The 16,848-nt window shown below is 48.3% G+C and overlaps 1 protein-coding gene across 3 annotated transcripts; it reads right to left on the bottom strand.

Annotated features, from left to right (window-relative positions):
* Positions 1–524: 524 nt before the first annotated feature.
* CUEDC2 (CUE domain containing 2) lies at positions 525–14,492 on the bottom strand. Of its 3 annotated transcripts, none has more exons than XM_037399893.1 (9): positions 14,398–14,492; positions 7,769–7,862; positions 6,784–6,927; positions 6,397–6,458; positions 4,840–4,973; positions 3,556–3,726; positions 3,163–3,224; positions 1,443–1,503; positions 525–1,054 (listed from the first exon to the last, which is right to left on the bottom strand). In XM_037399893.1, the coding sequence occupies exons 2-9, from the start codon at positions 7,840–7,842 to the stop codon at positions 908–910; spliced, it is 855 nt and encodes a 284-aa protein (XP_037255790.1). In that variant the 5' UTR covers positions 7,843–7,862; positions 14,398–14,492; the 3' UTR covers positions 525–907. The 3 variants fall into 3 exon arrangements, with proteins under 3 accessions (XP_037255790.1, XP_037255792.1, XP_037255793.1); XM_037399895.1 differs by lacking the exon at positions 14,398–14,492 and adding an exon at positions 14,246–14,391; XM_037399896.1 differs by lacking the exon at positions 14,398–14,492 and adding an exon at positions 11,071–11,094.
* Between the last annotated feature and the right edge of the window lie 2,356 nt (positions 14,493–16,848).

Raw genomic sequence — 16,848 nt, 5'->3', positions numbered from 1 at the left:
CAGCCCTGGCGCAGGCGGTGTGTCTGGCTAGCCCTAGGGCACAGGTTTAGGTTGGTGCAAGGTGGGAGCTGTTTTCAGGGAGAACGTGCTCCTAACTGCAGTTTCACTGACAGAAAAACACCAAACCAAGCTGTGCTGTCACTGAAAGCAGTTGGTCATTGCCATTTGTTTCTTCCAGCTTCTGACTTAACGTTTCAGTAGCGCCCAGGCCTGCTACTGTATCCTGCCCCATGTCGCGTGGCTGGAGCTTTGGCACTCAACAGCTCTGTGAAACGGCAGGAGCCTTGGCCATGCTGTCAGCTGAGTTTATGAGTGCTCCAGGTTGCGTGGGCAGGGAGAGCCTAGCTCTGGTCTGGAGTGCAGCCTCAGCCCTTGTATCCGTTAGGTGGTTAACCAAACAGCAGCCACATCTTGCGGTGAACAAGATGAAGAGAGTAATTAGGGGAAGAAAGGATGACCCTGCTCCTATCTTTGGCCCCAGGAGTGATTTGAGGTGGTGTCTGTAAAGCATGTGCATGCTCTGATTGAACTACACACCAACTCACATCATCTTTATTAACACTGGCACTCAGTTTAAAGCAACAGTGCATATTGACTTGTAAAAAGCTTGCTGCAAAAGCACAAGCCACATCTTAGACCTAAAAATGTCCCATGCAAGGAATAGCGGAGAATGCCCGGGCCCTGGAGAGCCACTGTGGTGTGCCCCTGGGGGCAGAGGGACAGCTACACAAGGAGAGAAGTCTCCTCATCAGCCGGGTTAGTTGAGGAAGCTGAAAGCAGTGTCCTGGCTCCCAGGTTAGTTCCAGTTAGTGGCAGGTGGAGTTGCCGCCTCATCCCTAGTGCCACGTGTCCATCCTGCTGTGCCTGGCTGGCAAGGTGGGGGCTGAAGAGCAGGAGGACCAGGCTGTCAGTGGAACTTGTACTTCCTGGCTGGTTTGAGGCTGATGTAGGTTCTCTTCATCTCCTCACTCTCCGGCTTCTTGATGTCTTTGTACCTCTCTCCCTTTGTACTCACCACCTGGTTATCAATATAGCGGATCAACTTCTTGGGAGCCTGGAGAGTAAGGACATTAACACCAAGTGGATGGACAGCCACACTATTAGGGAAGGCAAGGGATGAGCAGAAGCAGAGCTGTGCTTTGGGGGGGCAGGTGCAGAAGACTGGGATGGGCTGCTTTACCCACTATTTATGTTGGGAATTGGCCAAAACTGGGAAGGAAGCTGACTGATGGAGGAGCAGGAGCCATGCTAGTCATGAATGGCAGGAACTGATAGACCCTGCAGCACCTTAGCTAAGCTAAACTTCCCTCTCTGCTGACTAGCAGGCTCTGTCAATGGACCTGCCTTTGGCCTGTCCCATTGCTCTTTGGACTTGCAGACTGTTTTTTAAACCTTCTAGCCAAAGGACATTCAAACTCCTGGTGAGCTGGGACTGCTCTTACCTCTTTGGGTGGAGCTGGCCGATGTGTTTTCTGATCATCTGCGCTATCCACCATCATGTATCTGAAACACAAGCAGCATTTAGTGAATGCTCTAACGTCATCACCTGGGGCTGTTCACAGCCTATGTCCTTTCTCCCCTCGCTGGTTTGTGGCTGTGCCATGTGTCCTACTTCCCTAGACTGCAGATAGGAGCACTTAACATTCCCCTCAATGGGCAAGAAGTGTGTCATCCTTCTGGTGAGAATCCAGCAGGATTCTCCTCGAATAGCATCCTTGGCCATATGTGAAGGTTACTGAAATCTTGGGCTGTCGAGAATGCCAATAGCCACCATAGAACTGAGAGAGGTGCCGAGGTCTGGTGTGCTGTGCCACTGGGGCAGCTTTGCTCCTCAGCTGAAGTGATGGCAGCCAAAGGAGACAGAAGTGAGATTACAGGACCAAGCTGGCTGCTTCTGCCCTGAAGAGATGGTGTTCCTTTCATGCTCCCACCTACTGCTTGACTACAAAACAGGTCTGTGCTGGAAGCAGCTTGATAAAAGCATTACTTCATTCCTTGTGACTGAAACATCAGGGCCCAAGCACTTGCTTGCTGTACTGCTGAGTTACTGCTCTTGAGACTTTGGTGCTGGTTTAGCAGGCAGACAGCACAGCTGACCATGACTTCTCCCTCAGTAGTTAGTATAGTTGCTCATGTGTGTCTTCGGCTATGGTGATCTGCTCTCTGTACCTGTGCTTGAGTGATGTTTAAAAGTACAGGATGTTGCCAAAGTGTCATTAAAGTGAAGTTCCCAGAAACAACTAGCAGCTGGCGCTTTTTTTGTCCCCTTGCATGTCACTCTGAAAGAAGCCTGTGTGGGAGACAGGCAAGGGCAGGGATTGCTAATTCTGCTTGGATGCCATTCTGCCTTGTTTTACCTTCCCTAGCTCATCAGCTGTTTATTCTGTCACTGGTGAGGATGTAAAGTGGTAGAAAAGATGTGACTGGATAGCTGTGTGGAATCTGCATGCCCACAGGAGGATACTCATGAAAGCCGAGATCTTAAAGCAGATCGATGAAACCACAGTGTGGGTTCTCCTATTGAGAATTAAGTGCTTTTGGAAATGAATGGAGGTAAACCAATATAAAGCCACTTTCATTTCCATGAAGTCCATAGGGGGACTTCAGAGAGGTTTCTTTAAATGCATTGAATTCACACCTCCAGAAACTGAGATTTAATCTTCCCAGTGTTGCTGTACAGGCAGTCTCTTAAAGATATCTTTAGCCTTGTTTGGAATGTCTCCAAGGCTGGAGGTATGAATGAGTTGCTGTAGTTTGACAAGTCACCATGTGTTACCTGAGCTGCAGCATGGTGCCTGTGCCTTGAACCTTTAACCAGGACCTCAGGTGACAGCACTGTGATTTACACTGTACCCGTAAGGAGGCTGAAACCTCACACACAGCCAGTGCTGTGACCCAGCTGGTACAGGTAACCTGTTTCTTTGCCAGAGCTCTGAAACAAACCCAAACCTGTTTTGTTTGGTTGGTTTTTTTCCCACCTGATGATTGTTATTTGTACTTAAATGTGTTCAGCTATACCCAAATAAGCTTCATAGCATCCTTACTAAGCACTGTACACCCCCAGTTCTTCATAGACCACATTGCCATTTTGACCTTCCCCAAACTGCCACCTCTTCCTTTATTGTGAGCAGGATAAGGGGTTTGTTGCTACTGGGTACTTACTTCTGTAGGATAACCTGTTTTAGTTCCTCATGGTTGGGTGCTCTGCGGGGCCGTGTCAGTTCCTGGGAGGAGAGAAGGTGGGTGCGTGAGCAGCACAACACATGGGCTATACAGTTACGCCCCTGCTAGCTCAGTGAGCCCAGCTGCTGGTGGAGCACCCCAGCCCCTGTGGGGAGGGGAGTGCCAGCCACAGCTCTGCTGGGTTGCTGGCTCAGCTGTGGGCACAGCCTGTACCCAGGCAGCCAAGGCAGGGAGAAGGGCTGTTGCTCTGGCTCACTGCACAGAAAGTTCTTGTGGTCAGAGCTTCTGCTTGCAGCAGACAGTGGACACCTGCGTGTCCCCAAGCTCTGCCCCCTTCCTTGTCCCGCTGCCACCCAACTCAGAGTACAGTACCTTCACACTCGCACCTGCTGGGCCAGTTTCCACCTTCTCCTCCACAATTAACTGCACTGCCTCCTCCAAGTTCCCCAAGGCCATGGCGAGTGCCTTCTCTGCCTGGCTCATGGTACAGGCTGGGAACATCTCTAGTAGCAGGTCCACCCCATCCTTCAAGTCATCACCTGCCTAGTTGGAGCAAGAGACAGAGGTAAGCTGGGGACATGGTGAGGAAAGGGCTATTGAAAATACCCTCTCTGGTTTTGCATTGTCAGGAAATTCAGATTGCCCTTAGCTGAAGGCTCGCTCTCCTTACAAATGTGACTAAACCCCATTCCTGAAGCTAACAGGGTATTGTATCTTTGCAAGGACAAAGCCTCACTCTTCCTTAATCTCCTCCCCCTGTATTTCAACTTTCTTTAAAGTAGGGCTGCTGTGAACTGGCTCATCTGTTTGGCCATACTATGCATCTCCTTAGGAGTGCGCTTTCTGGACACTGGTGCGAATGTCTGAACACCTGCTCACCTTCTGATGTGTGCTTTGATCAGAAAGGGAAGGGACTGCTAAGCAGTGGCCTGTGGCTACAGCAGAAGTGCAGCAGCAGCATTTGCTAGAAGGCTGTGGCCATGGAATGACTGCACTGCACAGCAGGAAGAGATCAGATCAGCACTGCAGAAAGAGCAAGCAGAATGGGAGCAGGGATCTGCTAGGTGCTGCAATGCCTGTAGCATGGGTCATACTAAGTGGTGCTGCAGGATCGGGACCACTGGGCCAATGACTTGGTGTTGTACAGCTCAGTAAGTGCACAGCACAGGTCACAGAGGGCGGGGACTGGCGTCTTTGGGACTGACACTCAGATGTGACCGTTTCCTGTGCAGATCCTGTGTGATAGCAGGTGAGAAAAGGTGATGCAGCTCAAACTGTGGAGTGACAGCAGAACAGGGTGAAGCTGGGTAGAGCCCGGCTAGGGCTGCAGAGGCATCCCCACAGTTCTGCTGCGGGATCTCTGAGGGCACTGGGACAGGTTCTCTCAACCACTGCTCTGGCTCATCCTCTCCAGTGGCTGGAAAGGATGAGCCAGAGTGATGGCTCATACTCTTCTGTCAGCATGTCATTTTCTTTTTCCACTTACTGACAGTCTTGTTCAGGCCATACAATGGTGCAGATCAGACACCAGTGATGATGTGTCACAGCCTATGCTGTGGTTCCTTCCAGACCCAGAAAATGCCATCAGGCGGTGCTGGTAGCCTAGTGCCAGGTGACTGTCCCCAGTGCTCCTGCTCCTCTGCGGGGTGCTCATACCTGGGACCCGGCTCCGTCTGTTAGTGTGCACAGCCTTTCCCCATTGCAGGCTCCAGCTCCAGGCTCCTGGCCCTTGGTCAGGTCTTCAGAGGGTGATTCACTCCTGCTTTCCACAGCCTTTTGGCCAGGTTTTTCTTAAAGACATAGTGATATCTCCTGAGGAACAGTCCCACTAAGGCTGCAGCTCTGTGCTTTCTGTTGGCATTAGACTGCTGGCGCATTGTTTGCCAGAGCAAACTGCTTCTCAAGTGCCAAGACTGGGAAGTACTACTGTTCCTCCTGCCCTCAGTAGGCACAGCTGCAGCTCTGCTCACCACTGACCTGCAGGAAGGCTGTGCTGGTGCATGCTGGAGTACCTGAGCATTGCACTGCCAGGCCTTAAAGGGCACGGGCTGCTTGTGAATTCAGTTCTACCTGTCAGTTCTCGGCCCTCTAGTGCTTTGGTTGTGGATACTTCAGGTATTTTCGTTACATTTCCAAGAATTCCCTGGTGTTTGCTCTAACTTTGAACTAAGGTGCTGTTTTGATTTTAAATTTGGGAAGATGCCCTGTAGGTGAGCCAACACATCCTGTGATCAGGTTACTCTGATGCACCTCTCTTTACAGGCTCTTTCTGTAAGAAAAATCATTTCACCTTTGTTCTGTCCTCTCTAAAACCGGATAGTGCTGTCCTTCCACACTTCAACTACATCAGGATTCTCAAAGGGTAGGATGCAGGGGACCAGAGCAAAGCAGTAGATTTTGTCAGGTTCAAGAAAGATAAAAGACGGGTCTGTCTGTTCTACACTGTAGACTTCTGGTGAGAGAGCAGTGATGTTGCTAGATAAGCAACACGCAGACTGGTGTGTCCTGCAAGGTTTAATATCTAGGCACTTCACCTGTCTGTTCTTTAGTGGGAAGTACCTTTGAGGATAATTAATATAGCAATCCATCTGATCTGTAAATGCTGAGGTTAAAAAGTGCCACTGGAATAAGTGTGGTCTTCTGCAGTCCTGCAGGCCAGAGCACATCATTGCTCATTTTGCATGTGCCAGGGTTCATGGGTGAATGGGAAGTGAGCTTTGAGGATGCTCAGAGTCTAGAAGTGATACATGTATGTGATCAGCTGGATTCTCTGTTCGATGATGCACCTGACATGGGCTGCCCAGTGATAGTGTCACTTAGGCAGATGACCATCAGAGGCAGGCAGAAATCTGCACTTTCAGAATTAACCTACAGCAGAATTTCAACAAGCAGCCCTGCATCTGCTATGTCTTTGTTACTACTCTGGATCCGATCTCAACAGAGGTGTCTGGAGAACTGATCAAGTGTTTTTCACCCCAGTATGTCTTAGACAGTATTCCATATGACGCAAACCTCCCATGTGTTGATACCAAACCCCCAAATATTTTAAAACATTTTTAAAAAAAATTGTCAATCAATTCAGGTTACCTTATGAGATCCTAACTGTGGCAAACAAAATTGTATTTTATCCTATGAAATTACTCAACTCCAAATATTAAGACTGAAAGTGTGCAGAATATACTTTCTTGTGCTGAAATTGTCTGAGTAACTCACCTTTGTTGCGAGCTTCACCAAGCCTTTCTGAGAGGGAGAACATCATTTCACAAACATCCCCACTGCAAGAGACAGAAGTTATATACTTAGTGTGAGGAATAAAAGCAGTAGCCTATCCTACTTGGGTACCTCTTTATAGAAAGACAAGGTTTAATTGGAAGCCAAATAAAACAAACTGGTATTTCAGATGGCCAAGGACCTACTTGCAAACTATACTGGGATTAGCATATGTGTATTCAGGCAAAGGCTGACTTAATCATAACGGCACAGGTTTGGTACTAATCTCTCTTCAGCTGGGTATAACAAAAGAACTTAATGGTACTGAGGGGCTCAGGTCCAGGCCCACGGTGCATGGCATGCACATACAAAGCAGTGATATTCACATACCTGTGGATTTTTGCAAAACCAGGGATATACGCCTCCATCATTTCCACAAAGGTGTCCATGTCAAAAGTCTCCTCGGAGGACTCTGGTGAGCCCAGCTCCTCCAGGACACCCGTGATATAAGAGAAGAAAACATCATCCATCCCACTGGAGACAAGAGAGAACACAGGACTTGGCAGCAGGGTCAACAGGCCCATTTTTTCTCTCTCCTTCTCTCGATCCCCATTTCCCCTAACCTTGTGTCCTTCTTACGGAGCAAAAGGACCTGTGGGGACTGTATCTTATGGGCAGATCCCACCAGCAAAGCCAGGTAGCAGGTGGTCAGTGGTTGAGTGGGAAGTATTTATGGATAAAACACTACATGCCATCCCGATTCCTGGGCAGCACTGAATGAAAGCCCCAGCGTGTGCCCAGAGGATGTGCTCCTGTAGATGCTTCAGCTGAGCTAACCAGAATATTCCAGGTGCTCAAACCCTGACTTTTCTACGCTGACTGGCGTCTCAGCTGAGGTCATCATATTCTGTCAAGTTGCAATTTCTATAGGAAGCAGTGTTCTCTGCTTGCCGCTCTCCACACTTGTGTCACTGCTGCCACTGGCAGCAAAACCAGCTGCTGTGTTCCAGCTTCAAGGTGTCTATATCTCTTGCATGCAGGCAGAGTTCAAAACAGGGAGAGCCCTGATAGAGCATTATGCCGCTCAGAAAGCCCTTTGGGGACACTGTGGAATGAAGGGAATCCCATATTCTAATGTGTATTACTGGACAGGAAATTAATCATCTTGGTCGTCAAAGAAATGACATTGCTAGACTGCAATGCTAAATGACAGCTGTTCAAGCATTCCCATCAGAGCCTGTGCAAATTACCTGCATCGTAGGTCTGACTTAAGGAAAAGCAACACGAAGCTAGAGTTCAGTATAATGTGCAGAGGAACAATTAATGCAGAGTGCAAGCTAGAACAATGATATTAGGTCTTCCTATCTCAACATACCTGAGGTCTCCTGCAGGGATGTGGGACTGGATGAAGCAAGTCAGTGTGTCTCGAATGATTCTTTCAAGCTCCATGTCTCTCTAAACCTTTTTCTCTAAAAAACAGCAGGAAAAAGAAAACTCCATGTCACTTCAAAGGCAAGAAGTAGATCAAAATATCTACAAAATCAAAAGGTAGGCATGATATAGGTAAGTGTGCTCTTCCCATCAGAACAGTTCACAAACTCTTCTAATATATCTTGTTCTCCCTGGGTCACAGTAAGCAAAGATAGCCACAAAAAGCAGCCATATGAGGATCCACTGGAAATCCCAGCCCAAAGCAGCCCAGTATCTTGCACCTCTCCTGCTCGTGTTGATGCTGGCAGTATGCAGCTGTACTGTACATTTAAAATGTCCCCTCCAGGAAGCAAAACTGGCAACGCAGATGTGTCCAGCTGTAGGAACTCAGAGACACCTCCTAAGCTGGAACGCTGTGTTGTCTGGCAAGGAAGCAGCGCGTAGTGGGTTTGCATGCTCAGTGCAGAAAGGGGTGGACCTTCCAGCAAAGAGCATTCACAGTGATGCCTGGACTCAGGAACATGTGGGAGGAAGGGCAATGACTCCTAAGGAAAGGCCAACCTAGAGCGTATTTTACAGGGAAATACCAAGCAAGGCACAGACAACAAGTCTGCCAGCCAAAATATCAAAGGTCTCCAGGTCAGGCACGGACTACCAGTGGAATCCTGCCCAAACAGGAGCTTGTTGTTGTGCTTGGTAAATGAGCTATTCTGCAGTTGATGCAGCTGCAACAAGGGGCACTTGATAACCCAAAACTCAGGGGAGTTCTAAGAATCACAGAGCTCCTACAGATGAAATGGCAGAGTGGGGCTGCCCACAGCCCTCCTTCAGCTGTCAGTACTGGGCTTGGACTGAATTGGGCAGAGAAAAGCCATTCCTTAACCATTCCTTCCCCCTGAGGTCTACAAAGCTGCTGGGTGGACAAACTCCTGGTGTAAGCACTGAGTTCTTCTGAGGAAGGAAACTAGCTCTGCATAGAGGGAAACTGATGTGGTCACAGGCCAGAGAGCTTCCAAAGGTCACCATGCTCCCACCAGTGCAGCTCCCTCATTCCAACCACACCAGGACTCAAGCAAGTCTGTTTGACACAGAACTTGTGGTGCAGTCATGTGGGTTGCTGAGAGACAATTCCCATGTTCCCATGGGAATCAAGAAGGTTTAGCATTTCCCAAGATGAGACTTTGGGAGCTAGCAGGATATAAACAAAACCACCCCACGGCACTCAGCACCGCTCCTGCAGGACCTAGAGAAAACCAAAGCCCAGCAGCCTGTTGGCAGGTTGATCTGCAGCCTTGGGGCCTGTTCAAGCTCTGCTCTGCGCTGCACTTGGCCACCACTGCAGGAGCCATGAGCACGTGTGTGCTCCTCTGTGGCTGGCCAGAGCACACTCAAGCCAGCCAGACCTGCCTCGGGCTACAGTCACACTGAGGCTCCAGGGTTTTGACTCTCGATATTCAGGGAGAAAGCTGCGACACAAGGTTACACAAAAGTACTCTGCTGTGTATATGGCATCTCACATTGCATCTCCCTGAGGCAATTCTCCATCAAATATTCCCAGTCTGTGCTCTTCTACTCTTCAGGGCTTTGAATAAATACCGGTTTTGCTACCTGAAGGGCCATCTCTTATCGAATCCCCAGGAAGTGCCATTCCCTTGGGGCAGCACGGGGACATGAACAGCGAGATACACTCACATAGAACTGCCCTGATTTCCACTGTGTTCAAAGCTAAACACAAAAGCCATCTAAATCACCTAAACTCTCCTGCAGCTACTATTAGTACCAACCCTCCCACCGATCTAGGTCCAGTAACTAAAAAAGAAAACAAACCTTCTTCACACATGCCTTTCACCTGCAGAAAGGAACATGAGTTAAAAATGCCATACCACTATGTGACAACATACATGTATTCAAACACAGCACATGTAGAAACAGCCAGATGAAGGCATAATCAGAAAGGATTGTTTGCTGTTTCTGTCTTAAGCTAGAACATTTTTTTGCCTCCTGTAATTTCAAACAGAAAATTCCTATTTCACAGCAATAAAGGAAAGCAAGAGTCCAAACTTTTTCAGGTAGGAGCTCTTCACACAAACACCCAAAGGCAGCTCCTGAGCTCCTGTGCTGCTTCTATTTTTCAGCCTCACAAGGATCCTTTGTTTGCATTTTTCTCACTTTTGCATATGTCAAGTGTGGAAGCTGGCTGTAAAAAACACCACATGTAAAAACACCTTCCTGCTGCCCATTTGTTGTTTCTGTGTGTTTTTTGTGTTCTCCAGCTGTGTGACAGAACCAAGTTTATCCTTCTCATCTTTGCAACATACCCAGAAAAAAATGGCAAGCTTTCTTTTAGCCTTCTCAGACATCAAAAAGCCAATTATAATATTCTGAATCTCACTGTTGGCAAGAATACTGTCCAAAGCATCATGTTTCCCCCCCCCATTTTAGGCTGAATCTGCAAATTCTGGCAACCACAAAGTCCCCTGAACTTGCAAGTAGAAGAAAATTAATTTTCTTTCTTACAGAAACCAGGGATGAGCAGTCAACATATAGCAGTCAAAATGTTCTTGCTACAGACACTACTCTCAAGAATAATGCTTATTTCCTTCTTACTCAGTCCTCATGACAACTTGGGAACTGGAAGTCTAAAGATTTTGTCCATTCCCATGAAACAGGCCAATATTCTATAAGAGATAACTATATAGTAAGCAACATTTCTTGACAACCCAATTACCTGAACAACAGAGCACAATTAACCATGTCAAAGGCACTTTTGTGAGGTCCATAAATTAGTTGCTGGTAATTTATTCTGATAATAGAACAGACAATGTCACTCATCTCCTTAATCAAAGGCACTTGAAGGCAAGTGTCAGACTGGGACAAGAGAAACACAGCAGAAAAATAATTCAGCAACAGGAGTATCATAGCTATAACCAGTCACTAACTGGTCTTGAATCCATTCCCCAGCCTCTCACAACCACAAGAAATGCTGGTGTGAAGCATCTGAAAATAGTTAGGTATTTTTCCATGGAGATACCATGCTGTATCTGAACAAAAGCTATTTCCTTGTGTCTATGAGAGGAGAGAGGCAGCAGGTTTCAACCGTTGGGTATAAATTCTCTCTAGCATCTCACAGAAATCCATCCACTAGCACACTCAGATTTAAGGTTTACATCCAGAGAAGGCAAGCTGCCACCTTTGGCCTGTCTTAGAAAAAAGGAAACCCTTCAAATGATAAAAACATGGTCTTACACGGAAGGACAGAAAGCAGCTAGGTAATCAAGTATTTCTTCAAGGGTCAGCCATCAGCCTTTCACTTGAAGAACCCATCTCTGCTCCTACAAAACCAGAGAGACAAATGCACTTGCATTTGACCATTTATTGCCATAGGGAAGAGATTTTATTCCCTGGTAAACAGGCCATTACAAAACGTAACATCTAGGGGAACTGCAGTGTGCAACTGTCTTTGCCAAATGAGGCTTGTGAAGACAAGTTCTGAAGTTCCTCTGGCCTTTCAGATTTGGCGGCTATTTTCTTGAAATAGAGGAAGCTGATCAAAAACCTATGTCCAAACATTTAAAAACGGATTCTTCAAGGAATAAGCTGATGTTGCTGTATATTCCTTCCTGCACAGCCAAGTTTAGAATTACCTAACTCAGGACACCAAAACGCCTTATACATTATACCTTCAAATGCCACATTTTTTCTAACGGCAACCTGCAGTAGTTAAGGGGAAGATTAACTAGAAGGGCTTATCCTATGTGCACAGTTTTGCAAAGTGATTTATAATGCACAGAACAGTCCAAAACCCAAAGGCAGGAGAAATCATTCTCCTGAGAGCTCAATTTTGCTGAAAAGGTGTTACCATCATTTTAAACTTCCAGCCATAATTGCGACATGGATTTTAATATCACTTCAGTAGTTGCAAGCTGCTTCAAACATATCTATGAAAATCCTGCATTTTTTGTTTGCATTATAATGTGGGCTCTACTTAACATGTTGCACAGAACCTATTTTTTAAAACATATGGTCAAGAAATGGTATTCCTATTGCTCTGCCCTCAGCTAGAGCCTCACAGTTTTGCACTGTCAGAACAAGAGACCGTCAAGCCTTGGAAATCCCTGTCACTTTTCAGACAGTCTTTAAACACTGGGGTTTATTATTAAAGAGCAGTGGATCACTGCGTGTCATCTCATTAAGACAAGATTGGTTTGACATATCAGGAGTGCTTACCTGATCCACATGGTATCACATGGCATACGTATTTCCTCATCTTAGGTAGAGAAAAGTGGTATCAGTTCTCAAAATGTGAATGTGAAAATTACTTATTTTCTATACTAAATACTTTGGCTGGCAGCTCAACAGTTCGCAAGCCTACTGTCTGTCTTGAGATCCTAGTAATTACCGTCACCCTTGCATTTTCCTTCCTAACATGTTAATGTTAGTTTGGGTTTTTTTGTAAAACAGCTGCTGAAATAATACCCCTCTAAAAGTACCATTATCCATGTTGTGTCTGAAATATCTATTTATGCTATATTCAAAAAAAGTTGGTGTCTTTCTGTACAATTCATATGAATCTGCCTTCCTTAAAAAAAAAAAAAGGGGGTGAAAACCTGAAGCGTTTGCATATAGCTGGATCATTTCCGAAGGCTCTTTCAACTCAAATTTCAGTAATCATCCTTAAATGGTCAATGTGATGGGACGGGAATGATTGATTTTGCCGTAGACTTTATATTAACAAGACAGACTTGAGGAGAGCAATTTAGGAAAATGTTTCTGAGCTAAAAGGAACTGCCATTTGGATGTGTATCAACTTTTATGAGACCATAAATTTGCCTACCGATGACTTGAGGTTTCTGCAGGTGGAAGGAAATGGGTGTTCTAGACCTTGGATGTTTCTCAGAACAGGTTAGGAAAGTTTAGGTAAATCTGATCTGGCTGAGGGACTGACTGAAATACCTTGAGAAGGTTCTTTTAGCTCAAGTTTCAATAATTATTCTTAAGTAAGTAACGGGACAGGGATGGTTCACTATGGTCTCTGAAAACTTACAAGAAAGCACAAAACACGTTTCATGCAACTCTGTGTGCATGTGCTTCTGCCTGTGCTTGGGGAAGTGGGGACCCCTGGGATATAAGGAGCTCTCATGGCAGCCTGTGACATACAGCCTCAGAGGAAATCTCTCAAAAGCCCAATCTGCAAGACAGAGAGCAAGCTGTGGCTACATTCCACTGAACTAATTTACTTCCTGAAACCTTGCTGACTTAAAAGAAAACTTTCCAGGCTGAGCAACACCTTACAGACAGTAATTCCAGTGCTCCCATTTTTTGTTTTACTTGCTAAAGAGGTCCCTGAAAGGACGTTCATGGTGTGGTTGCTGTGGGAAAGAAGGCTGAGGTCACTGTGCACGTTAAAACAATTAACTGCTTAATGCTCCAACATTAAAATAAGGCTTTTGTTAATAACTTAACCCACTACATTACAGTAATAGAAGACAGTAATGCCAGTGGCCAGACCCCTTCACTCCCCCCCGAGATCCATGCTGGACGGCTGCACTCGGGCACTGCTCTCATCCCGGGCCCGTGCCTGAGAAGTACTGCTCGTGCCCGGACCTTGGCTCACGGCCCATTTACAAAGTCAGCTGAGTGCTGGCAGAAGTCGATGGCCCATCCTATGGCTGCCTGGCCCAAGCCACAAACCAGGCAGCCCCTCCCGGGAAAGGAACGCTGAATTAGCCGGAGCACAACAGGATCATTCTCTCTATATATATTGGCATCTTTATGCTTTATGTCATTGGTGATTGTTTCCCCCAACGCAAAGGGTACAGCTTTATCCTTTGGGGCAAAACGCGCCCCGTGAAAGGCTAACTTGGATGGGAGAGCAGTGTACTTGTCTGTTCGAAGTCGCTGCCGCGCTGGGACGCTTCTCAGCAACTGCAATTTCTGTAGCGAGGCCTGGGGTGATCCCCGAGCACCGCAACAGCACCAGCGGCCTCCGAAGCACAACCTGTTGCCGGTGGCTGCAGGGATGCAGCCCGGGAGCGAGCGCCGGGCTCCCCGCCGCGCCTCTGCGTGCCCGGGGCACGGCCCCACGGCCCCCGACCCTTGGCGAGCGGGGCGGCCGGCGCCCACCCTCACCGGCTCGTCCCCGCTGCGCCGCGGCGTCAGGTGTTTCCGCGGGGCCGGGGCTGCCCCAACCGGGGGCCGGGCATTACCTCAGCGGGCTGAGGGGCCGTGCACAGAGCGCGCCCCGGCAGCCCGGGCCCGCGCCCGGCCGCTGCCCGCCAGCCGGGCTCCTCAGGGGGCACAGCCCGGTCCCTGCCCCGCCGGCCCGCTCCCCGGGCACTGCTGCCGCGCCCCCCGCCCCGGAACGAACCCCCCGCCCGGGTCCTCGGGCCCCCGCGCTCCCGGGGTGGACACACACACGCACCGGCCGCGGCGGGGACGGGGGTGCTGGCCGCAGGCTGGCTCCTGGCAGCCCGCCGGCAGCAGGGCCCCAGAGGCCGCTCCGCCCGGGGTGCTGGGGGTCCCGCCCGGGGGTCCCGCTGGGGAGGGCGGGGTGCGGGGGAGGACAGGGGTCACCTGATGGCCCGCGCGCCCCCGCCGCGGCCTCGCTCCCTCCCGGCGCAGGTCCCGCGCGGCGCCGTTCAAAGCGTCACGTGGCCGCGCCCGCCGCCAAAGCATAGAGGCGGGCGCGCGGCCGGATAGAGCGGCTTCGTGCTGGCGCGCGGACACCCCCCCGCCGCCATCTTTGTTGGGGCAGCAGCCGTGAGGCGGCTTTTCCTCTCCGCCGCGGAGGCCTGAGGGGCGACGTGCTTCCCCGGTGTCGGGGGGCCCTGGAGAGCTCCGAGCCGCGTCCGGGCTGGGGCCCCGGGCAGCGCCGGCGGCGAAGGCAGAGAGGAACTCAGAGGCGGCACGGGGTGCCCGGCCTTGGTAGTACAAAAGTGTCTTTGCGAGGTCCGGGAACATGGCAGCACTCTGTAGAGCCACCCTGAGAGAGATCACGCGCGGTTCTCCCTGCCAAGCTCGAGAGACTTGGTCCCTGAGGAAACTAGCACCTTTTCAAGTGTTAGGGCCAAGCTGTCCTGCTTTTCAGGGTGCTTCTCCCAAGCCAAAGCTCTTGCCAGGTGGATGTGCCACCGGGGGGATGTTCCTAAAGCTGCTGTCTTTGCAAAAGTTGAGAGCTGCATGTAGACTCCCCAGGCCCTCCTTCCTCTTCTGCTAAAAGGCCCCCCTGCTCCACCCCATGCTTGACAAGCTGCTGCTTATTCCTTTATTCTGGTGCTTTGGAGGACTGCTGTACGTTAAGGCGGCCACAGGCTCTTGGAGAAGTTGCAGCAAAGCCATGCTGTGCTGCAGCATGGTCCCCTTCCCAGTCAGGTGAGCTGCTCATTGGTTTACTGAGTTCTGATGAGGACAGTAGGTGCTTCTTGGAGCGGCTTTGGAGAAGCAATTGCGATGCCAAGTGCTTTTCCTTCATAAAAATCATAGAGCAGTGAGGCATGGTTACTCTCTGACTCATGCTCCTCAGTGATGCATTGCTAAATACCAAACAAATGAGCCTGATTCTGCCTTTGCCGGTACCAGAAACAATCCAGAGTAATACCAGCTGAGTAGGGAACATCACTCCACACTCACTCCAGTGTCATTAAGAGCAGAGTCTCTTTCCATTGTTTATTTCCATTTAAATGTATATATGTTCCTCCCTTGTCATTGCATGAATATACTTAATTGTAGAAGTATTCATTGTCTTTGAATTGGCTGGTTTTTGCTGCACTTACCCATATGTTAACTGAAACTAATCAGCTACGCTGCATTTTCTGTCCTCCTATCTGTGGTTTTACCTTAGTTTTGGAAACGGTTTGAAAATCCCCCAACAAGCCTGTTTCTAGGATGGGTTTCAGTTTGTGTGACCCCACCATATAAAGGATGTGCTGAAAATGCAGCTGCTTCTGGGGCAGGTACACGGTGGAAATTGGATTACATCATAGTGAAGTGGAAGGGGAATTTTTGAAGGAAATGAAGCAGTGTATGTAAAGCCCCTAGAAATAGTCTTTCTAAGAGAAACAATTTTAGCTACCTTGTCTGACATAACTTCCCTCATCAATTCTTGACTGAACTAGAACATAGCTTCCGAAACTAATTCATGTTACGACGGCATATGGGGTTGTACCAGCTTTTTCCATAGGTGGTTCTTAGCACGCCATTCATCAGCACAATTTAAAGATTTATTTGTTTTGCCTCAGTTTGCTTTGTAGTTTCCTGACCTGCTTGGAAACCTCGAGGCTCATGAGAAATTTTGAGAGTTCTCAGGTGCCATCAGTTCAGACAATTTGTAAATCCTTGCAAATCCTATGATTTGTAAATTGCTGGTTCCAGAACAACAGACAAGACCTCTGTTTTTGTTTTGCTACCACAAGTACTTCAAAGTTGACCATCAACCTAGCTGAAGATCAGGGCAGTCTATCCTGGGGGTAATAAAGGGAGGAGAAAACCACACGGGACAGAGAAAATCTAAGTTAAAATGGTACTAAAATTCTCCTATAACTAGACTTCTCTCTTTTAGCATACTGTACTGCAATTTGGTATCTCACCTTCCCACCTTACTGTAATCAAAAATGATGTAAGAGGGTGGTTCCCTTTTTTTTTTTTTTCCTTTCCCCATTTATACTAATGGAAGATGACCGGTACTGGTAATAGATACCAGAACAAATATGGCATCTAATAGCTCCCCACTTTAAAGTTAAATCTAGAGGGTTTTGACCTAAAGCTCAACAAAAACTCCACAGGGATTCCCTACACAAGCATACAGAATACACCCTTCACCAAAGCACCAAAGGTCCAGGCAGAAAGGGGCGACAGCACAGGAAATTGCTCCTGGAGAGCCCTTCTACTTGTCAGTCACAGGCTGCTGCAAACCAGGGAGGTTAACACACCATCAAATTATTTGATGGGATTCATATTCTTTCACAAACATCATGAATAATGCAAGTGCATTGAATCAAGCCAGAGGAAAATTGTTCCTTCTCCAGC

Source organism: Falco rusticolus, chromosome 9, assembly GCF_015220075.1.
Source record: "Falco rusticolus isolate bFalRus1 chromosome 9, bFalRus1.pri, whole genome shotgun sequence".
Lineage (NCBI taxonomy): Eukaryota > Metazoa > Chordata > Aves > Falconiformes > Falconidae > Falco > Falco rusticolus.
This window is presented reverse-complemented; position numbering and strand designations above follow the sequence as displayed.